The 25,780-nt window shown below is 36.2% G+C and overlaps 1 protein-coding gene across 6 annotated transcripts in view; it reads left to right on the top strand.

Annotated features, from left to right (window-relative positions):
• The first annotated feature begins 3,083 nt into the window (after positions 1-3,083).
• LOC144446079 (prominin-1-A-like) overlaps positions 3,084-25,780 on the top strand; it is a 205,878-nt gene continuing 183,181 nt past the window's right edge. For all 6 annotated transcript variants that reach the window (XM_078135771.1, XM_078135770.1, XM_078135772.1 and 3 more), the window contains exons 1-2: positions 3,084-3,630; positions 19,298-19,380. In XM_078135771.1, coding sequence (XP_077991897.1) covers positions 3,387-3,630; positions 19,298-19,380 — 327 coding nt within the window. In that variant the 5' untranslated portion in view covers positions 3,084-3,386. The remainder of the gene's footprint in view (positions 3,631-19,297; positions 19,381-25,780) is intronic.

Raw genomic sequence — 25,780 nt, 5'->3', positions numbered from 1 at the left:
ACTACTACATGTAAATCGCATACTGATATCGAGGGCCGAACGCCCGAGTGGGCCAATGACTTGCCGGTTAAAAGTTCTTTCAAATACTTGAAATAGGAAGGATAAAAATTTCAGAAGACAGCCAGTGGATTAAAACAAATCACTCATTAAATAGCATCACACATTAAAATAGAGAATCAATTGTCCTGCAGCGAACCTGGCAACTCAACTTGAAATCATCAAATTAAATACTGTCTAAAACATGTCTAGAATCATCTTTAGTTACCAAATTTCAGCCCCATCGACTAAGTACCTGACTTAACACATGTTTACACCTAATTTGCACATTATCATTACATTCTTAATAGTTTGTCATCTACACATCCTCAAATGCATCCTCATTAAATTTCAGCCCAATCTGTTTTGGAATTAAGGGAGTGCTCATTTATTATGGCCTGAGGGCCCGGCAAAATCCGGGAGGGGGGGTCATCTTATTTTGGAAAACTGCAAGTGGCGGGGGGGGGGGGTTATGTTTTTTTTCACACAGCACAGAGGAGGGGTGGGTGGTGGTCACTTAATTTTCAAAAATGTTCACTCAGTCAAAAAAGCCAAACTATTTCAATGTACAAGAAAATTCCGGAAAATAGATTTTCCACATGCACGTGCGGCAGCACCATCCACTGGGAATAGTTCAAGAAATATGAAGGTATGAGTGAAGAAGACATACAAAATATGACAGTATGAAAGATATGAGAAAGAAAGGATGGAGAAAAATGCATGGGAAGTAGAACATGAAGTTCAAAGGCGAATTGATGGAGCACCTGCCCTGAATGAATACATAAAACCACATGTTTCTGAGAGAGTGGAAAACATGTTTTTCTTTAATAACTCGGCTACATCCATGAATATTCCAAGCTACCCAGTGCAATGCACAAGCCAAGGCTGCTGTCCCAGGGTCAGCTTATATCAAGAAAGTGTTCCTTTTTATAGAAATCCATTTCCGTGTTGGTGAAATCTATGTGAAATATGTGAAGGAGGGATGCCTTGAAAAGGGAGCAAATGTGAATTCTGCATCTTCCGTCCCTTCACTGGACCAATAATTGACAGAATACCGCAACCTGTTCCAGATCCAAATAGACCTTATCATTTCAAAGATGTATATGATACTTCAAATATGAATGATGATGGTCAACCTAGACAGCCAGGTGATTGACAGCCCAAAGTAAATTTATCAAGACTCTTCAGGCTAAACCAACTATCACTTGATGACCATGACAGTATCAAGGATGTGTCAGTGAAAAATGCTGTGAAAGAAGAGCACGTCATAAGTTGTTTACAACATCTAACACTGTTGAAACAAACACGCATGATCAGAGAAAGTAAAAGAAAATACCAACAGAAGGAAAAACAAGAAAAAATAGTATGAAGAAATAAACTGTACACGAACTGGACAAGTACTTACTTCATCAAAATCTGACAACCAGAGGGAACAAAGGAGACAAAATTAAAGCAATTACATGTGATGTACTGAGAAAGGAAAAGAAGAGCAGGGAAACAGATAGAAAGATTTTAAATCGTTTGGAAACTGTACAAAACAACGACAGTGAGATATCAGAGCCAGAGATTTACTCTGAGGAAAATGACACTCTAATCAATGAAACTGGTAGCAGCACAAGTGATAAAGAACGTTTTGAACCTTCTGAGACACAGTACACTGTATTGCATATACAAGATCTAGAAGAAGAGCAGGGTCTTGGGAAAAAAAGAAACTCTCTTTCGCTGATGTTATTGTGTAAACACAAAGTGTGTATATTATATGTAGTGGCAACTGAGTTTAAGACTTAGACTGGTTTATATATACAGAATGTGACAGGCCAAATGCTGGTCATTTCAACATAACTGTAAACATAGCACTAAACAAAATATTGACAAAGTGATCAAAATTTCCTCCAGCAATGACCGGGGAGGGTTCATGAAATTTTATCATCTTCCGAGGGGTGGAGTGGGGGGTGGGGGGTGGGGGGGTGGTCGTCATTTTGTTATAACTGAACGCTCCTTAAACATATTTGACTAAAACGACACATTTTAGACCTAATTTGCATATTACCCATGGGATCAATGTCATGGACAATGATATACTACATACCACTAAGAACGATCGATCCCACGAGATTTCAGACCAATCTGCCCAGTAGTTTTTGAGTTTAAGTTTTTTAAACCAAAAGTTTTTTACTACAAGAGCGCCAGCTCCTGTGGTTGCGATAACAACGAACCATTTATTTCCTTGCTAATCTAATCTAATTTTCTTATATAGCGCATTCCATATAACTATCACAATGCGCTTGCTAGCAACAGAAGAAGAAAAAAGAAAAGAAATATTGCAAGTAATCATGGTATTAAATACAAAACACCACAAACAAACAGTTGAGGTATTTTCTCGTCCACGTCATTTCCTTCAAATGGTTCATCCCGCCGCTCGCCTTTAATACATTGCTGCGTCTATAACATCATCATATCTGGTACTGCGCAGAAAATCATGCGCATTAACGAATACCGATTAGTTCACCCATAGGAAAAGAGGTAAGTGTATCGTTATAATTTAATGGCCCTTCTTTGCTTCCAGAAATGTCGTTATTTCTTTGAATGGGTCATATTATATATATACATAAAAAGAAATCATATCATATAATCTTTTCATTTCAAAAAATAACTGCAACTGTAAAACATTTCCTTCTGAGAAACTTGAATGAATAGCCGATGATGTTGACAACATCGTACACCAACCACAGACTCCGTTCATCCTCTGCGCGATGTTGCTAGTAATAATTAATATCGTATTCAAGTGTCAATTAAAAGAAGTAGGACTGTACTTTTTGTATTTGAGGAGGAATCGACACCGTTTTTGTAGATATTTCCAAATGACGAGTTAACGGTATACCGAATTATTTAGAACAGCCTGTGTAAAGAATGGTCTTGGCCGTGGGTCTTGGCGTCATGTATGAAATCACAAGAACGCCGTGTGTTTGAATCGATGGCGATTAGTTGAAATTTACGATATTGTCTTGTCATCGTCAAATATTGTTTTGCTTTCTTTGTAGGTGGCTTCTTAAATTTGTCGACTGTTTCTGAAAATGGAGTGAGTCAGGGCCAAGAACAAAGTACGTGACGTCTACAGTATACAAATATAGCTTGGCAGACATTGTCAACGACCGATATCGCGATAGCGTGTGAAGAACCCGGAAGTGGACACGGAAATATTTGATGTACTAAATTCAACCCGACCATTGTATCATTTTGATATCCGTATGCTGAGACTAGTAGAACAGCTAGCTCTACGTTATCTGAGCTACTAATCTACAAATTATTGCTTCCATACGTCCCACTCACACTTCCTGAACTTTCCAATCATGCGTACGTTCTCAGGGACTACAACCTGTCGGCTGAAATCATCATGGCCGATACTTGTGTTGTTTACAGTGGCAGCATTTTGTTCAACAACAACTCAAGCTCAAACTCCCATAACTTTCGACCCTCTCCCATCGCTAGGTACTTTTTATAGTACAGGCAACTACTCAGGAGATGGACTGGATGTAGTTATAGGATGGGCAAATGGATTCATTGATGTGGTCCAGCCAAACAGTTTGCCGTATGGTAAGTTGAATTTTCGTTTTGCATGTTTTGTGTGACTAGTTGGTGAGTAAGACAAACAATGGTGGGTGTGTAGTTAATGACTGTGTCACAACTCACATGTTACCTTTGCCTTCAAAAGATTGTATGCACACATATCTGATTTGGGCCCAGTTGGTTTGATCCTGTTTTATATGTTACCATACATGATTTACAAGGCATTGATTGCCTTTGACAATTTGTTTTAGCACAACTGAACTGAGGTTCAGTAGTGCTATGCATGGTGAAATGTGTGTGTACATGTGTGTGTGTGTGTGTGTGTGTGTGTGTGTAAACGACTTAAAATAAAAAACTTCCAGACCGATTGCATTGGTATTTGGTGGGGACTTTGTGTGTAGATGGGAAATTGTTCAAATGAAAATGATTGCATCAGAGATGTGCGTTTTGGGTCAAAAAATGTTATTTTTGGAAAAAAAACTCAAACTCCAAAGCTACTAGGCAGATTGGCCTGAAATTGTTGGGAATGTTCTTGGGGGTGTTTACAATGTAGTTTAAGAATTGTTCATGACATGATGATCCTTTTGGTCTAAAGTCTACAATTCCAAAATTACTGAGCAGATGCGGCTGAGATGTGGTGGGAGTTCTAAGGAGTGTTTACATTAGAATGTATTCTTGATATGATGAGCTCATTAGTGATCTGCAAATTAGGGCTACAAGTGTGTCTTTTTGGTCAAAAATCTAATTCCAAACTACAAAGCAGATTTGACTGAAATATGGTGGGAGGGTGCTTAGAGGTGTTTAGTTTATTAAGAATAACTAGAATTGAGTACTGTGATAGTACATATGATTTAATATGTAGAATTGAGTACTGTGATAGTACATATGACTTAATATCTAGAATTGAGTACTGTGATAGTACATATGACTTAATATCTAGAATTGAGTGAGTCAATCAGGATATTGGTCAGATATCTCTACTTATCTTAATATGTGATGTATGTGCATGATGCATGCATGCAATTCTGGACTCCAGCGAATTGATATCCGGGTTCTTGATATGACCTCTTCCCTGTTGCCTTATCTTCTGGTACAGCATCTGACACAAATGATTGTATCACATGGGAGTTTGTGATATTCATGACAATAACAAGAGTTAATTATTAACCTTGTAATACAATGTATGTGAAGAAAAAAATATCTTATTTGAATACATGTAAAGTCTTGCAATATATAATTATGTATAGGTGACAATTGTGGCTGACGTTTTAGAACTATTACACGTCATCATGTATTGAAATGTACATGTGCATGTACATGTACATGTACATGTAAGTATGTCTCTCAGGCAACTTTAGGTGTAAAGTTAGTGTATGCTATATTAGTGTATGTTGTAGTAATACTAATCGAGGTTGTGCGACGGAAGGGCGTGGGTGTAGGAGGGCTCGTAAGCTGTACGACCAAGGTCTGCAAAACCCATATCCGAACCGTAAAAATGTTATCATATATACCTCTTGAAATGCTACAAATCCAATATACTGGTATGTTTTTGAAATAAATAATTTGGACATATTTAAGTCTAGAGAGTAAGGGACAGTCACATTATACTGAAAATAAATTGCCATCCGATTGTAAATCTCAACATACACATGTACAAGTGTATGCTAAGGCCTCATCACATGTACAAGTGTATGCTAAGGCCTCATCACATATACATGTATGGATTGATTTCAGTATGTTCATATATATCTCAAGCTCCTTGCACGTACGCATGTACATATTCATCATTCGAATTGCACGAAACACACAAACACAAAAAAATGGAAAAACATGCAACACAAAAATATTGTTAACAAGGTACATGTATGGCATTTAATGAAATTTATAATAATTTGACAATACAACAGATATTTTGGAAAAATGATGTTGTATACGGGTGAGTACCTGCCATGATGAATGCTACATGTATAGAAATGTAATGCATGTCATGACTGAACAACAATAAAAATGTAATAAAAAACATGGACAGGGCATGAAACATATCTTTGTAATAATAAAATCGTCAAAACAAATTTGAAACACTATACTTCAGTCACCGACTATTGTCTGATTCTAATAACAAACGTACACTTCGTCATGTTCTAATCTAGGCATTTGAACTTGATACAGTTTGTTAATACTCTTTTACATCTGTTCATAATCGTACAGAGCAGACTATCGCCAGCTTCCCTGTTTGTACATCATTGATCAAATCCAAGCTTCCTTATCAATATTTGATGTAATTTCACCACAGTTGGTGAGATCTTTCAAGACCGCCTAGTAACGGTTGCTAACCACATGACAAAGGTCAAGCTTTGGCCGCCATGTATCATTTAGACACTTGAAAACACTGTAAGCCCATGCATAAGGGTTGTGTTTTTACATTTTCTGTTGTGTTCATCGTTATTCATGGACAACTTCAAAAATCTTAAGTACCAGAGCTGAAGGACTTCCTACATAAATTTGGTGTGACTACATGTATGTCTTCATTTCTTTTGCCAAGGCAGTACGTCAAATACACTTAGATGAGAACCCAGTTTTCTACCGTCACGATCCAAAGCAAGATGTCAAATCTTGCATATTTTATGCATTTTCATATAAATTTATATGTATAAAAAATAGTGTCTTTGTATGGTTGTACGCACTTCATTAGCCCTAGAAGTTTAAATACAGACAGAGACATTTTGCCTAAATGTACAAAAAATGTAAGCTCACATGTGTTTAAATACAGACAGAGACATTTTGCCTATATGTAAATGCAAGCTCACACGTGTTTGTGTAAATGATGCACTGTTGTTAAAATCAACTGTTACAATGAACTCAAAATGGCATGTTCATCATTTACATCTACATTCGCTACATGTATATTCCTTTGTAAAACCATAATTTCCTTCCACAACTTGTTTTACAAATTGAATTGTTTTCTGTCAATAGTTGTGTCTTTGATTACCAAATGTGTACAATGTACAATGTAGCTCATGTCGACATCTAGAAATGGCTGTTTTATTCAAATTTGAATGTTGAAAAATCATATCAAAGTTTTTCTAAAAACGTTTCAGAATTTGTTGGCACTTTTAGACAATAATCTTCATTTAATGACATTGACTGACAACGTAGACAGCCATACAAAGACCCAGACTGCACTGGAGACCAACTAAAGTCACCATGACCTACGACGTATGCATTGCATTGTTTTGAAATAGCTCGGGTGACACTCGTACCCATTTGGGATAACTCAGAGGAGCACATGAGGTATACATGATTTTTAGTCGCCGCGGACGAAGTCCGAAACGGGGACTTATGGATTAGGTTCCGTCTGTCCGTCCGTCCGTCCGTCCGTCCGCAGCTGTTTCTTGGAGATGCCTGGACCGATTTTTTTCAAACTTGGTACAGGGGCAACATACTATGGCATACATATGCATGTCAATTTGTTTTATGATACGATCCAATATGGCCGCCTAGCAACCATTTTGTTTGCGAATTTTCACTGTCTAAAGCCATAACTCAGACATGCTTTAACAGATCTCACTCAAAGTTGGTATTAGGACAGTGTTCTATGAGTATGACATACATGTGCATATTCATTTTTGTCATGATACGATCCAATATGGCCGCCTAGCAGCCATTTTGTTTGTGAATTTTCATGTCCAAAGCCATAACTCAGACATGCTTGAACAGATCTCATTCAAAGTTGGTATTTGGACAGTGTTCTATGACATACATGTGCATATCCATTTTCGTCGTGATACGATCCAATATGGCTGCCTGGCAGCCATTTTGTTTGCGAATTTTCATGTCCAAAGCCATAACTCAGACATGCTTGAACAGATCTCATTTAAAGTTGGTATTAGGACAGTGTTCTATGACATACATGTGCATATCCATTTTCGTCGTGATACGATCCAATATGGCTGCCTGGCAGCCATTGTGTTTGTGAATTTTCCATGTCCAAAGCCATAACTCAGACTCCATTTTCATTGTGATATGATCCCCCATACCCAACCAATCCTTTATTAGTCCCCGCGGACGAAGTCTGGAACGGGGACTTATGGATTGGGTTCCGTCTGTCCGTCCGTCCGTCCGTCCGTCCGCGCAGCTGTTTCTTGGAGATGCCTGGACCGATTTTTTTCAAACTTGGTACAGGGGCAACATACTATGGCATACATATGCACGTCAATTTGTTTTATGATACGATCCAATATGGCCGCCTAGCAACCATTTTGTTTGCGAATTTTCACTGTCTAAAGCCATAACTCAGACATGCTTTAACAGATCTCATTCAAAGTTGGTATTAGGACAGTGTTCTATAACATGCATGTGCATATCCATTTTCATTGTGATACGATCCAATATGGCTGCCTGGTAGCCATTTTGTTTGTGAATTTTCATGTCCAAAGCCATAACTCTGACATGCTTGAACAGATCTCATTCAAAGTTGGTATTTGGACAGTGTTCTATGACATACATGTGCATATCCATTTTCGTCGTGATACGATCCAATATGGCTGCCTGGCAGCCATTTTGTTTGCGAATTTTCATGTCCAAAGCCATAACTCAGACATGCTTGAACAGATCTCATTTAAAGTTGGTATTAGGACAGTGTTCTATGACATACATGTGCATATCCATTTTCGTCGTGATACGATCCAATATGGCTGCCTGGCAGCCATTGTGTTTGTGAATTTTCCATGTCCAAAGCCATAACTCAGACTCCATTTTCATTGTGATATGATCCCCCATACCCAACCAATCCTTTATTAGTCCCCGCGGACGAAGTCCGGAACGGGGACTTATGGATTGGGTTCCGTGCGTCCGTCCGTCCGTCCGTCCGCGCAGCTGTTTCTTGGAGATGCCTGGACCGATTTTTTTCAAACTTGGTACAGGGGCAACATACTATGGCATACATATGCACGTCAATTTGTTTTATGATACGATCCAATATGGCCGCCTAGCAACCATTTTGTTTGCGAATTTTCACTGTCTAAAGCCATAACTCAGACATGCTTTAACAGATCTCATTCAAAGTTGGTATTAGGACAGTGTTCTATAACATGCATGTGCATATCCATTTTCATTGTGATACGATCCAATATGGCTGCCTGGTAGCCATTTTGTTTGTGAATTTTCATGTCCAAAGCCATAACTCTGACATGCTTGAACAGATCTCATTCAAAGTTGGTATTAGGACAGTGTTCTATGACATACATGTGTATATCCATTTTCGTCGTGATACGATCCAATATGGCTGCCTGGCAGCCATTTTGTTTGTGAATTTTCCATGTCCAAAGCCATAACTCAGACATGCTTAAACAGATCTCATTCAAAGTTGGTATTTGGACAGTGTTCTATGACATACATGTGCATATCCATTTTCGTTGTGATACGATCCAATATGGCTGCCTGGCAGCCATTTTGTTTGCGAATTCTCATGTCCAAAGCCATAACTCAGACATGCTTGAACAGATCTCATTTAAAGTTGGTATTAGGACAGTGTTCTATGACATACATGTGCATATCCATTTTCGTCGTGATACGATCCAATATGGCTGCCTGGCAGCCATTTTGTTTGTGAATTTTCCATGTCCAAAGCCATAACTCAGACTCCATTTTCATCATGATATGATCCCCCATACCCAACCAATCCTTTATTGTTGGAGGCATATTCCATGTCCAACAAGCACACACAACATATCTAAGTCTGTTTGTTTTAGGTTCACAAATGTTGTTGCGTGATCAGAGTAGTGACAATTCCTTAAAACCCAATTATAGCGGGGACTATGTCATTCTCAATGACTAGTATTGACTGTTTTCTGAAATGAGACATTGAATTTGGAAATACGACAAGTTTAATCAATCATAATCAGTCTTAACCTATACTTTCAAAAGAACACTGAAGGAAAATAATGGGAAAATCAATGACATTTCACAACCAACTCCAGATTGTTGGGATGTACATACATGTATGTTCATAGAAAGTCTAGACTGAGAAGCGACTGGCATTTCATTAGTTTTGAACCGAGTTTTCCTGATTCTGTTGTCAAAAACACAGCATACATTGTACATGTAATCTGTAACCTGTGATAACATTTTTTTGTAGTCTATCTAATGGTTTTGGTGTTTTCATATTTATGTAACCATTGACCAAATGCTGTGGCAACTTGTGGCAGTGGAACTATTTTGGTATACAATGTAACATGTTATGATACATGTACATTTATGGTAATTAGTGTCATAGATTTTGACCTCATTCCCAACATGTCTTCAGTGTTATGCATTTACTAGCAGCGAAAATTTACATTTCAGGATTGGACATTTTTTCTGAAATATTTGTATTTTTGGGTGCAAAACAGAATGATTCAATTAAAAGTAAAATTGATTTTGTCGGATGACAACTAAAATGGGCCAAACCCCACCCCAAACTAAAATAATTTAGTTTTTTAGCACAACTGAACTTGTTCAGTAGTGCTATAGGGATCGCCCGGCATCTGTCTGTGTGTGTGTGTGTGTGTGTGTGTGTAAACAACTTAAAGTCAAAAACCGCTGAACCGATTGCCATGATATTTGGTGGGTCCATTAACTTGGGTGTCTAGTTGGGAAATTGTTCAAATCAAAATGATCGCATCACAGGTGTGTGATTTGGGTCCAAAAATGTGATTTTTGGTCAAAAAACTTAAACTCAAACTACTGGGCAGATTGGTGCAAAATTTGGTGGGAACATTGTTAAGGGGGTGTAAAGTAAGATTTGTTCATGACGTGATGATTCCATCAGTGATATGCAAATTAGGGCTAAAAATGTGCCTTTTTGGTTAAAAATCTATAATTCCAAAAGTACTCAGCAGATTGGGCTGAAATTTAATGTGGATGCATCTAGGGATGTATGGATGAAGAAATATTAAGCATACAATGATTCCATGAGTGATATGCAAATTAGGTGTAAAAATGTTCATTTTTGGTCAAAAACTTATATCTCAAAAAGTACGTGGTCACTGAGTCTGAAACTTGGTGAGATGTTTCTGAAAGTGTTATTCTGCAGATTTTCTTCAAAACATTTTGACAAAATTGGCCCTAGCGACCATGACCACACCCTTAGCAACAACCAAATGGCAGTATATTTTGGTCAAATAACAGCATCATCTGGTAGGCAAATGAGTAAAGATTCAAAAAATGTATGCAAATACCCTAGCAACCATGACCACGCCCATAGTAACAGCCAAACGGTCGTGTATACCACAAAGATAACAACAGGGATTAGTAGACAATTGAATAAACAATCAAAAAATGTATGTAAATGATCACGTATATTGCAAAGATAATATCAGAAATTCATACACAAGTGAACAAAAACATTTAAAAATGTATGCAAATATATCTAACAACATGAGCACGCCCAAAGCAGCAGCCAAATGATCGCATATATCGTAAAGATAGCAACATGGTTGGATAGGCAACTGGATAGTCATTCAACAAATGAACACTTCTTGTTAGCATGGACTACCATATGGATAAACATTTTAAAAAACTGTACAGTTGTGCTACAACGCCATTGGCGGTATTTTTATTCAACATTGAAGTATTGATCTCACCCCTACATTGATGTTAACTATCACAGAAGGGGTATTCTGATCGACATTTTGTTTGTTGTGGGTCAAAGCCATACATCTATTTTTCAAAAATATAAACAAAAGATCAAATAAAATAAAATAAAATCCTGACCTACCTACATGTACCCTATTGTCTGGGGCCATGTTATCAGAATCACACAGTTTTTTTCCACCTAACTGTTTATTTATTGATTGACAGCTGTTTAATTTTGCCTCTGTTTCCACTAGGAAATTATTGAAATTTTGTGATTTAGGTCATTTTCAATCTTTTTAATATACAGAAATAAAAAATATTTTGAAGGCACATCTGTTTCACGTAATTACAGCATTCATCATTAACAATATTGAGATGTTTACCTGTAGTAGATTATCTGTAATTTTTGCCTTTTATGACAGTAACAATTGGATAATTTGTCATTTCTGTCTAACTTTTTAGGGGATTGACTAGTTTTACAATCAGTTCTACTCATTCAGTAGTGACTGTTGAGTACAATGATACATTTATATAGCAATTCTGATAAACAGGCAGGAATCTTTTATGTTTGCCATGTGTGACTATTGTCTTCATTTCTATCTCTGGTTTGGCAGTGTTTTCAATTGTTTCCTTCTCAGTTACTATTGCAAGTTGAATTATTACTACTATTAAGTTTGAGTCCACATTCAATGGCCCTTGTTGATATACATTGTACACATCCATAACTATATATTTTCTGAAAGCTCTTGGTCCACTCTTTTCAATGAAATTGGTATCATTTGGTTTTATGTACTTCCAGTCACATGACTTGTACATGCATGATAATTTGCATTTTGATTCAACAAAAATTAGTTCCTTCAAATTACGATCAACAATAGAAAACAACGCACGGTATTTATCACCAAGTCAGTGGCAACAAAAACATGTCTCTGATTTCTGATTACGTCTTTGTCAAAGTAAGACGATTCTAACCTTTTAAAAGATAACATTATGAATGTTTATAGGTCACATCTATAGTTTTGTGTTAAAAAACTAGTCACAAATTACAGCAGTTTTATACTCCATAACCAGATTTTTATGAGTAATGTATTTTTGAAAGTGACAAAAAAAAGATTCTTGAGTAAAGGTGTAAGTAGAAATTGATAATATTAATAATCTATGCATAGAATTATCTCCCTTTATACATGTAATTTAGATAGGATTAGTCAGTGATGACGTATGAATAATTTCATTACTTCATTACTGTCATCCTGAGTACTTAAAAAGCTTTCATTGATTTCCAGTTGTTGTACACAGTAATGGTGAGAATAATGGAATATTTTACTTAATGTATTGACGTAATGTAAACATTGAAAATGTTACTACTGTACTATTGTGACACATTTGCATCTCAGTGTATGTATTTTGCAATATCTAGTGTCTGTTAGGCAGTAATACAAATAAACACACACACATCAAATATACAAAAAACTCTACACAAAACTCAACTCTATAGGAGTGTATTAAAACATATACCAAATTGAGTATCATCAGGGCAGCAAATGTGTGAATAGCAGTACTTACGATGTGAAAGTTGAACGTTTATAATGTAAAATTTCTACATATACATTGTAACAGTATGCTCATACTTGGTACCATTAAATAGGATGAATTATGTCATCTAAAAGTCTATGGCATCATTCTCTGTTCATTGCAAATATTGTGTAGAATATGATCCAGCCTTATCAAAGTCTGATAAGAACAAATAATTCTAACATTTTTTGTTTCTCCTGTCAGCCTACCTGTAGTAATATACATTGTACAGAACCATGTATGCTTATGATTTAAAGTAATAGTGCTGGTTCTTTGTTTAAAAGGTATATGTGTGTGTGTGTGTGTGTGTGTGTGTGTGTGTGTGTGCGCGTGTGCGTGTGTGTGTGTGTGTGTGTGCATGTACATTTGTAGTATGTATGTACATGTATGTATGTATGTATGTATGTATGTATGTATGTATGTATGTGTGTGTGTATGTATGTACATGTATGTATGTATGTATGTACATACATGCATGTATGTATGTATGTATGTATGTACATGTATGTATGTATGTGTGTATGTATGTATGCATGTATGTATGTATGTATGTATGTATGTACTTGTATGTATGTATGTATGTATGTATGTATGTATGTATGTATGTATGTATGTATGTATGTATGTAATAAATGCCGTCCGGGTAAATACACGCCGACGTAGGAGGCGTGTATTGCCAGGATGGCATTTACATGTATCTTGTACCCCGGCTAATAATTCAATGGTGTCATATTCTTACCAGGAAAAAGTTCATACACCCATTGTTTATGTTTTGATTTTCGACAAGACACCCTGACGCCAACGTGACTTCCAATCGAAGCTGACACGTGTCAACAAACTGGATACACGCCTGTGTCAACATTCAATGTCACACACGTATATCGCTATGTTGCACGACGAAAATAGCAATTTACATCCCAATGTACAGTGTATTTCATACCACTATGTATTTGCTCGATATTATTATGCAGGACATTCATACTACAAACTACTCAATACAATCACATCCATCATGTGTATGCAACTAGTGATATGAAATTTAATCGCCACTGATAAAACGTAAACCTGGCTACTGACATCAAAAATACAACTTTCAGCGAAATTGTTTATCTGTGTCTAGTGTAAAGAAACATCATATTAATTACATGCAAATGAAATACATCATTCAAACTTTTGAAATGTCGTGTATTACGAAGCAATAGTAGTACCGTCTACCTCTCGCAAGTTGTAGTAAAATACACCATTCAAACTACAATGCAATACCGTCCACAATTATTGTGACTTTTTGTCCATTCCGTCTTCATCCCATTCCAAACTTGCATGATGAGCTAGCATTTTTTTCAGTGTATTTCTGTGTGTTTTTCAGTACACTTGCCTTCAGTTTCTGATCTATGTCCTCAGCTGTCATAACAGCAAACCGTCGCTTTCCCCCTGCCATTATACCATCTACCTTGTAGTATATATGTATTTTATTCACCTTCTAAATACACTCTGAGGTAATGTTTATTATTACGAAAATAGTGTTCAACGTGTGAACGGAAGTCTTATCTGTTCAGTCACAGTCTGGGGTCATGTTTTTGTTATGATTGTCTGCGTCTAATCACTCTTCCCTGGATCTCATACACAGAAAATACACTCGCCACTAACATTTGATAAATTTGCTACTCTGCTCATACACCTGTCTTCACGCTTTTCCCTGATTGGTCAATAGCCCTCATTTGTAACTGTCAGTCGAAATTTAACGCCCAGCCGGAGTACAAGTATGTATGTACAAATGTATGTATGTATGTACAAATGTATGTACATTTCTGTATGTATGTATTTCTGTATGTATGTATGTATGTATGTATGTATGTATGTATGTATGTATGTATGTATGTATGTATGTATGTACATGTATGTAGAGTAGAGTAGAGTGGAGTATATTTTATTTAACACAAAATTACGTCATACAAGAACATAATTTATGGTCAATGATATACAGATACAATGTAACTACACAACAATAAAATAACACTAAACTACTAATAATTTCAAAAAAAGTTAAACTGATTTATAAATTTGAATACCCAGACTGTTGGCAATAAAACCATCCTTACTACACAAATTAGTAAATGGAATGCATCAATATCTGTTTGTTTTGATATGGTTTCATTGTAGACTGATAACTCATTAAACAATTTGATTCTGGCTTTATTTATTGAATGGTTTTTATGTTCTACTAAAGTATGAATTTCATTGCCAACAGACTGTGATGCACACATATTACAAAATCTTTGCTCTGGAGGTACGCCAATATATCTTAATTTTTCAATTGGTAAATTATGTGCTGATATTCTGAATTTGGTTATGCTAATTCTGTGACTGACATTATGCACTAACTAAGTCTACATATGGTTCAAACTCATAGGTTAATTAGTCCCTGCCGGACGAAGTCCGGATGGGGACTTATGGATTGGGTTCTGTCTGTCGGTCTGTCCGTCCAAAGCTGTTTCTTGGAGATGCCTGGACCAATTTTTTTTCAACATACTATGGCATACTTAATGTATGCACGTCAATTTGTTTTATGATACGATCCAATATGGCCGCATAGCAGCTATTTTGTTTGCGAATTTTCCCTGTCCAAAGCCATAACTCAGACATGCTTGAACAGATCTCATTCAAAGTTGGTATTAGGACAGTGTTCTATGACATACAATGTACATGTGCATATTCATTGTTGTCATGATACGATCCAATATGGCTGCCCGGCAGCTATTTTGTTTGCGAATTTTCCCTGTCCAAAGCCATAACTCAGACATGCTTTAACAGATCTCACTCAAAGTTGGTATTAGGACAGTGTTCTATGAGTATGACATACATGTGCATATTCATTTTTGTCATGATACGATCCAATATGGCCGCCTAGCAGCCATTTTGTTTGTGAATTTTCATGTCCAAAGCCATAACTCAGACATGCTTGAACAGATCTCATTCAAAGTTGGTATTAGGACAGTGTTCTATGACATACATGTGCATATCCGTTTTCGTCATGATACAATCCGATATGGCTGTTTGGCAACCATTTTGTTTGCGAATTTTCCATGTCCAAAGCCATAACTCAGACATGCTTGAACAGATCTCATTCAAAGTTGGTATTAGCACAGTGTTCTATGACATACATGTACATGTGCATAATATTATCCATTTTCGTTGTGATACAATCCGATATGGCTGCCTGGCATGCATACATACATACATACATACATACATACATACATAAACACACACACACACACACACACACACACACACACACACACACACACACACACACACACACACACACACACACACATACATACATACATACATACATATAGTGTCACAGTCCTTGTGTATTGATACATGATTTATACTGGAGATGTAATTGAGTGTAGTGAATGCTATGTATTATTATAGTGTGTACTTCAAGGACTTAGTACAATGAACTACCCGTGTCAATAACTACAACTTGAAACAAGAATGTACCAAAGTGGTACAAGTTTATTTGTAGGTGATATTAAGGCATCAATTAGAGCAGTCTTTGGTGGTAATCATTATAATGATGTTGATCAACGGGATCAGTATTATAGTAGTCCATACAGAAGGTAAATTGTAATAGTGTAAAAGATGCTAGGAGTAGATTGCAAATGTTAACACTTTGCCTTTTTACTCGTTCTTTGATGTGTATTTTTCTGATTGTTTGACCTCGTTAAACCTGGAAATACAGAATTGTGTGCCACAATATATGCTATTCTTGGAGTACATTGATAATACTGTAAGTGTTGTGTTCGCTACATTTAACTAAAGTGAACAATTTAACGTTTCTCAACTGAAGTTTTGAAGGTGTTTTGTTAATATTGCACTAGTGTTTTTATAAGATACTTTTTAGTGCATTTAATGGTGTTTTCATGTTGTGTTCTTGAATTTGTTTTCAAGAATGTGTATTTTTAGCAAAAGGGTGAATAACAAGAATAGTGTTACACATTCTTCCATTTCTATTGGTAGTTGGAATGTCCAGGGTGGTTTATCAAAGAAATGTACTGAGATTGATTTTGAGCTGGTGGTAAACAAATTTGATATTCTCTGTATACAAGAGACATGGCTTGCAAGTTCTCAATGTTTGTCTTTAAATGGTTATAACTTTTTTAGATCTGACCGACTCAGTCGTCATAAACGTAGCAAGAGAGCTGCTGGGGATCTGTTATCTTTTAAGTCTAAATTTAAAAGTGGTATTAAGAAACTAGATTCAAAACTTTCTGATTTTCTTTGGTGTAAACTTGACAAAAGTATGTTTTCTTCTAATAGAGATATTTTTATTTGTTCTGTATATTTACCTCCTCAAGGTTCTATGATGCATATAGATAATGACTATTTTGATATTCTTCAAACAGAGATTTTATATTATTCATCTTTAGGGGATATTATCTTTCTTGGTGATTTCAATGCACGTACTGGAAACTTGCAGGATTACATTGTTGTTGATGAGACAGAATTTTGTCCAACAGAGATTGATTATTTACCTGATAACTTTCATGATAGAGCTTCTATGGATGCTGGTAAATTTTGCAATAATAGTTTTGGTAGACAACTCATTGATTTATGCATACAAAATAATTAATTAATTTTGAATGGTAGATCTGTTGGTGATAATGGAAAGCCAACTTGTTATAAGCCTAGTGGATATAGCATTGTAGACTATGGTATTATTACCAAATCATTCTTTGCGCAGGTTCAGTATTTTAAGGTTTTTGATCTGTCACATTTATCTGATCATTGCCCAGTTGGTCTTTCATTACAAACTAATTCTAACTTGTTAGTCCCCGCTGGACGAAGTCCGGGACGGGGACTTATGGATTGGGTTCCGTCTGTCCGTGCGTCCGTCCGTCCGTCCGCAGCCGTTTCTTAGAGATGCCTTTACCGATTTTTTTCAAACTTGGTACAGGGGCAACATACAATGGCATACATATGCACGTCAATTTGTTTCATGATACGATCCAATATGGCCGCCTAGCAGCCATTTTGTTTGCGATTTTTCTATGTCCAAAGCCATAACTCAGACATGCTTGAACAGATCTCATTCAAAGTTGGTATTAGGACAGTGTTCTATGACATACATGTGCATATCTATTTTCGTCGGGATACGATCCCCCATACCCGACCCATCCTTTATTGTTGTAGGCATGTTCCATGTCCAACAAGCAGACACAACATATCTAAGTCTGTTTGATTTAGGTTCACAAGTGTTGTTGCGTGATCAGAGTAGTGATAATTCCTTAAAATCCAATCATAGCGGGGACTGTGTCAATGACTTGTTTAATCAATGGAGTAAAACTAGCAATATCCTGATTGTTGTACTAGTTGTCACATTCAAGGAATGAAGTGTTACATGTATGCTATGGTAGTTGTATTAGAATTACAACACTTTATGGTAGTTGATTCATTAAGGCGGATCAATATTTTATTTTTAGAAATAATGATGCATAACATTATTGACAACCATGGAATATAATTATGATTGATTTCCACCATTAATACAAATAAACTCAAAATGGTCTATTGTTAACATTTTAATTGTTAAAAGTTACTGTGGAAATATGAATATACAAATGTATGTAATTTTCATTGTGAAGGGGTATTTTTAGTCAGACTAAAAACCCTGTGAAATATTTCCAGAAAGCCGTGCTAAAAAATTGTATCCCATCAGTGATATGCAAATAAGGTCTAAAAATCTCAATTTTGGTCAGTGAAAACTATATATGTACATGATGAATGGGTACCTTGTTGAAACTTGGTGGGGATGTTTCAGGGGTTGTTATTCTGCAGTTATTGTTCAAGACATTAGCTGGGAATGGTAGCCAAGTGAATAAAGATTCCAAAAATGTATGCAAATATACCGACGAACAATTTGTTGAAAATGGGTTAGGGTGAGAGTCTATGAAACTTGAAATGGATTGGCATGAGGGTCAATTAATCTTGACGAAATTTGGTTTGATTTCCAAATAGGTTTGGGTTCTGTGTAGAGGGTAAGGTACATGTACAGTACGTTGTGTTGTTCAGCCCTATCAGGCTTCAGTCTTAACCAATGTAACTTCTTAACTTGTTTCAGCAAGTGTTGGCTGATAGCATGGCATGAATGTTGTACATTGTATCTTACAAGTTACAGACTAGGGTGTGTGAAACTTGCATACATGTAGATTTCCCCACTGGTAATGGGTTAGGGTGGGGTACACATATAGCCATGCATATTATATTTTGGCATCCAAATATGGTAGTCATATTCAGCTATTGTTCAAATACTAATACTATTGTTCAATACTTGTGTTGTGTACTACAAACTATTAGTATACAAATGTATGTGGGTCTTAGAAGTCTACATGGTGTATGCAGTTATCATTGATGTCACATAACATGTATGTTACTGTCTCTAATTTCACTCTCTGATACTTTCTGATCAGTCCAATCTTTGTCTTTGTTTTCCTTGCAGATTTCATTCAAGAAGTAATTAACCTAACTGAAAATGACAAGAGTATTACTGATAAGTACGAAGTAGATGAGTTGGTCTGGAAGGTAAGTTTTGTAGTTATTAGCCATGAAAGTGCAGCCTGGAGGTGGCTATAGGAATGACCCATGTCTGTCTGTCCATGTCACCGTGTGTCCATCTGTGAACAGCCATACATGTATCTCAGACACCAATGGCTTAGTTTCAACCAAACTTGGCATAAATGTCAAACACCATATGGTTGTCAATGTCATTTAATTTTTACATCCTGTAAAGGGAGGTTATGTAATACTTACTTGTGTCTGTCTGTCTGTCTGTGTCTGTCTGTCTGTCTGTCTGTCTGTGAACACGATAGCTCAATAACTACAGCATCAATTATAATGAAACTGCTCCATATCTTCTGTATGATATAATGATAAGAACTGATTAGATTTTGGTAAAAATCCAATGAACATTGATTAGTCATTTGCATAATTGATTGTTTTTAACAATGGCATGGTGCAGTGTCTGTCCATTGATCCATTGAGTGATATGCAAATTAGGTCTGAAAAAAATGTGACTTTTGGTAAAAATCATAAGCTCAAAATCTACTGGGCACACTGGCCTGAGCCCAAGTGTAAGTTATATTGTTTTATTAGCACAGCTGAACTGATAAGGTTCAGTAGTAGGGCTACAGGCATGGCAAAGTGTGCATATGTATGTGTGTGTGTGTGTGGGGTGGGTGTGTGCGTGTGTGTGTGTGTGTGTGTGTGTGTGTGTGTGTGTGTGTGTGTGTGGGTGGGTGTGTGGGTGGGTGTGTGGGTGGGTGCGTGTGGGTGCGTGTGGTGTGTGTGTGCGTGTGTGTGTGTGGGTGTGGGTGTGTGTGTGTGTGTGGGTGGGTGTGTGTGTGTGTGTGTGTGTGTGTAAACTCAAAAGCCTCTCAACTGAATGCCATGATACTTTGGTGGGGACATTACTTTTGATGTCTAGTTAGCCCCCTACTGGACGTAGTCTGGGATGGGGGCTTATAGATTGTGTTCTGTCTGTCAGTGTGTGCATGCATGCGTCTGTCCGTCAGTACGTGCATCCAGAGTCATATCTTGGACATTCATTAACCAATTTCTTTCAAACTTAAAGTAAATGGATAATGAACTAAGACTTACATATACACATCAATTTGCTTTGGGATATGATGCAATTAAGCCATTTTTGGGTCAAAAACGTGATTTTTGGTCAAAAAACTTAAACTCCGAAACTACTGGGCAGATTGGCCTGAAATTTGGTGGGAATGTTCTTAGAAGTGTTATTTTTCAGATTTTCTGTAAAACATTTTTGCTCAAAGAACAATGACCACACCAAATAGAAACAACCAAATTTTGGTCAAAAAAGATAAACAGAACTACTGGGCAGATTGTCCTGAATTTGGAGGGAATGTTCTTAGAAGTGTTATTCTGCAGATTTTGTGTGAAACATTTTAGCCCTGGCAACAATGACCACTCCCCTGGCAATAACCAAATGGCAGTGTGTTTTGGTCCAATAACATCTTCAGGTTGGCAAGTGAGTAAACATTCAAAAAATGTATGCAGATCTCCTTAGCAAGCATGACCACACCCATAGCAGCCAAACAATGGTGTTTTTCACAAAAATAACAACAGGGATTTTTAGACAAGTGAACAAAAATTTTAAAATGTATGCAAATGAAGCTATCAACAAGACCACGCTCATAGCAACAACCAAACAATCCGGTATATTGCAAAGATAACGATATGTATTAATAGACAATTGAATAACATTCAAATGTATGTAAATGTGCCTAACAACTAGACCACACCCATACCAACAGCTAAATGATCACTTATATTGGAAAGATAACAACAGGGATCAATAGACAAATATATAAACATTCAAAAAATGTATGCAAATATTCAATCAATTATACAGTTGTGCTACAATATCATTGGTGCTATATTTCATACAATCTAATACATCATACTACCATGACTGGTGGTAATTCTCTGAAAACATCCATTGCGGGGGCTGAGTCATCTCTGATGACTGCTTGTTGGGAAATTGTTCAAATGAAAATGATTGTATCAGAGATGTGTGTTTTGGGTCAAAAATGTGATTTTTGGTCAAAAAAATTAAGCTCCAAAATTATTGGGCAGATTGATCTGAAATTTTTTGGGAGCATTCTTAGGGATGTTTAGATTAAGAAGTGTTCGTGACATGATGATCCATCCAATCAGTGATATGCAAATTAGGGCTAAGAATGTGTCTTCTTGGTTAAAATCTATAATTTCAAAACTACTGAGCAGACGGGCTGAAATTTAATGGGGATGCATCTGGGGATGGTGTTGAAATTTGGTTGGAGCATTAGTTGAATGTGTATGGAGGTGTTATTCTGCAGTTATTGTTCAAAACATATTGATACAACTAGCCCTAGCAACCATAACTACGCCCTTACCAAACAGTGAAATGATACATATTACAAAGATAACAACAGGGATAGGTAGGTAAGTGAATAAAGATTCAAAAAATGTATGCAAATATGCCTAGCAACAGCCAAATGATGATATATATTGCAAAGATGAAATGTGGCATGGTATGTACAAGTAAGTGAATAACGATTCCAATATTATAAGCAAATATGCTTAGCAACAAGACCATGCCCATAGCAACAGCCAAATACAGTTGTGCTATAATGCCATTGGTGATCAGTTCCTGTCATGTCATCGGGATAGATAGTACACTGACACACACTCGATCATTCAGTGAACTGGAATCTTTAAGCATCACGAAATATCATGAATATTCATGAGCACGGCTCACCGCCATTTTTCCCCAAGTCTTCTAAACTTGTCAGCAGAAGTTTCGCCCTTTGTTTAAAAGATTCGTTAGTTTTCGGATGTAAACATGCCACACATGCCACTTTATATGACATACGAAGAAAGATGGCAGCTGCTGAAAGCGGTAAGTATGAGTTATCTTCCCTTTTTGACCTATTGATCTGTCTGGCAGCGAGGTCAGATTCGCTCAAAAGTCCGTGCTAAGTTCATGGGTACATATGTAAGACTAAATGTCTTTTTAGAGGTTTTCCTTTGCATATATCGCTGTAGTCAGTCGATGGGGTGCGTTTTTTTCGGGAGCAGTGTAAATTCTAGGTGATCAGAGCAAGAGTGCCCACATATTCAACACTATGTGTACCTTGTGTGACACGTTGTTTGTCACTGATGTCAGCCTGTTGACTTTCTTGGAGTAGATTTGTTTCGATGAGGAAATAGCTATCTGAATCAAATTCAGTTCTAAAACGAATTTCTTGAAAACGTAATCAAGGTAATCACGGTAATGTATTTACATGCGTGATAGTGGATGAAAGCCTCATTGTGTGGTCGTGGTCGATCGTCGCATACATGAGTGAGTATATGCAAATGGATTAGACGTACATCGTATGCAAAGCATGTGTATACAATCATAAATGTAATCATATGTTGGCACTTGGTAGGTAATGTTACAGATAAATTATTTGTGTCCATTTTTGCCAGCTGCTTTCAATATTGGTCTATAGAGTACTAATGAATGTTTTTTCTTCCGTCCGACAGCATCATCGAAAGTCTTACTAGCACCATCCACAGAGCCAAAACAAATCGAGCCAGGAGATATCAAAATTGAGACTAGTATAAGAAGGTATGTCAGACATATTTCCGATATCACATATTGCAATATCTTATTATTATTGCTTTGTGTCACTTATGATCTGACATAATAAACATGCACTTACTAAACCAGGCCATAAAACAAAATAATCCAAGATGTGATAATTTTAATTGTAACAACAACAACAACAACAACAACAACAACAACAACAACATCAACAACAGATATGGTTAATAGTACTCTGTTAACCATCATACCAAGCATATTATGTTACCAGATTTGCTTGAGTTCCAAAGTTAACAGAATTTTACTTTGAGTAATGTCATTTTGTACAGTGTATCATCTTAGTTATTTCTATAAATTTATTCTAGTTAATTTTATCTGCTGTGTATGCATGGTTACATTTTATTATGATCCACACAAATGTTTTTCTTTTGTTTTGTTTTTATAGCTATCATGCTCTCTGTGACTGTCCCACAAGTGTATAGATGGATTTACATCTGGAAGTCGACAACCCTCATGATCTAACTGCTATTGATGAATACAGATTAGAAGTAAACAAGAAACTTGTTGAAACAAAATAGGCGAAAAAAGAAAAACACATTGAATTGTACGAGGAAGTTGATGACCTTCTCACTATTGAGATAGTAGAAATAAACCTTCAATATAAAATTTGAGTAGCTGGGAGCACAACAGTCCCATATGGATACATTTACAAAGGGACAGTCTGTTTTTCAACTCACTTCATAAATTTTCTCCGAGAAAGAACATTTCCAAGCTCCTGTACATATTTGGTGGTTTGTAACACAAAATTCAATCTCTTCTTTTTGTCTACTTCTAGCTTGGACTATTTACTAGGTTGATCTTGACTATGTCCTTGTAACATATACCAGGATTAGTGCAATCTATTTCATGTAACAATGACAGCCAATGTAGGTACCACAAAGTTTAGTTGTGATATTACCATACCAAACATGTTCCTCAATGATTGGCTTATCTGTTCTATTGATGCAGTATTTGGTTGATGATTCATTCAAACTTGGCTTGTTTTTGAGAAGACTCTTATGGCTCATTAATAAGTAAACGTAAAATGATGTAATGTGAAAGATAACAACAACTCTCTGCAGTTGTATTTTCAATATTTTATTTAACGTGGAGAAAATAAATAAAAATGAATATGTAATATATATATATATATAAATGATATATATATATATATATATATATATATATTACATATTCATTTTTATTTATTTTCATTTTTATTTATTATAATAAAATATATATGTTTAATAAAATATATAAATACATAAAATATATCATCTGCTTCAGTTTACACTTTGTAACATGTATTGAACTTCACTTGTTTGTAATGGTCCTGAGTCCTGCTATAAATAGTTTTCAGCATGTCAGTCAATATCTTCACATTTGACTTTATGTAGAGGAAGACTTTGCATCTTGTACAAATGTGTAATTTTTCATCTGTTGACAAGAGAGAACCAGAAATTAAAATTAGACATTGATTTCAATTCAAATCACTGCTGAGTAATTTCACGGGACAATTGTGGAAACTGTTTCAAAACAAAACAAAAATGTAGGTGTGCATGCAAAATCTTGTATATGATATAAAATTAAAGTGTTGATGTGATGGAACAAATCAGAGGATTTTTTTACTAATTATCAGTCACGGCCAACCAACAAGAAACCCCTAAACATCAATCAAATAAGTGTGCTGATGAGTATTTCTTCACACTAATATATGTAAAAGAAATATCGTTTCATTGGTTACAAAATACTTATTTTCACCAAAGACCATATCAGCATAAAAATTGATTCTTCCAAGTCACAATAGGACCCACATTTGAACTTACATTCTCAACAAAAATATTTTGATCAATTTAGAACAAATTACAATCAATTGGAATCTTACCCTTTAACAAGTTTTTTCTTTATGCAGAATTTTATTCGTTAGTTCACAACCTTACGTGTTTTAGCCAGTGATAAAAGATAATATACACATTTGCCTGTGCTAGTGACATAGACTGTCGACAGTCGTTTATGCCTTTTTTGCTACGTTTCATCTAAAACAAAGTCATCGCCTCATTCCATAGCACTGAATACACGTGTACTGATAGGAAACTGTGAGTGCTTCTGACACTTGCTGTGATGTTGCGAAATAATCAGTACATCGGTTAGAGTATACGAGTATAAAGTAGGCATCATATTCAGATTCAGATTCAGGTTGCGTCATATTGAACGTCATATTGAGCGTCGGATAGCCTCAGATCCGAAGACACCCGACGGACTCAATTAAACCTGAAATAATACCGTTGAGACTACAGGGAAAGATTCCGCTTCACTACCTCTTGATGGAAGGTGGAATGTCTCTGCTTGCACAATTTTTAAATTTTAAATTTAAATTTTTTAAAATGGCAACATATTACGTACGTAAACGTAAATTTTTACTGACATCTTTACTGACGCCATGTACATTATTGGCAAAATGTATCAACCAACGAACATACAGTGGCTGAACTTGGGTCTATCAATGTCTCGGTGGTAAGTATTTCAACTCTATTTCACATATTTTTCCCAAATAAAAATTGTATTTCCCTGTAGTCTCAACGGTATTATTTCAGGTTTGATTGAGTCCGTCGTCTGTCTTCGGATCTGGGGCTATCTGACGCTCAATATGACGCTCAATATGACGCTACCTGAATCTGAATCTGAATCTGACGCCAACTTTATACTCGTTATAGTATTGCTCCGGATCGGAGCAAGGTGACGACTTTAGTTTGAGATAAAATGTAGCAAAAAAGGCACGAACGACTGTCG

The sequence above is a fragment of the Glandiceps talaboti genome, chromosome 15 (genome assembly GCF_964340395.1).
Source record: "Glandiceps talaboti chromosome 15, keGlaTala1.1, whole genome shotgun sequence".
Classification (NCBI taxonomy): domain Eukaryota; kingdom Metazoa; phylum Hemichordata; class Enteropneusta; family Spengelidae; genus Glandiceps; species Glandiceps talaboti.
The sequence above is the reverse complement of the archived record's forward strand: the minus strand, read 5'-3'. Positions and strand labels throughout refer to the sequence as shown.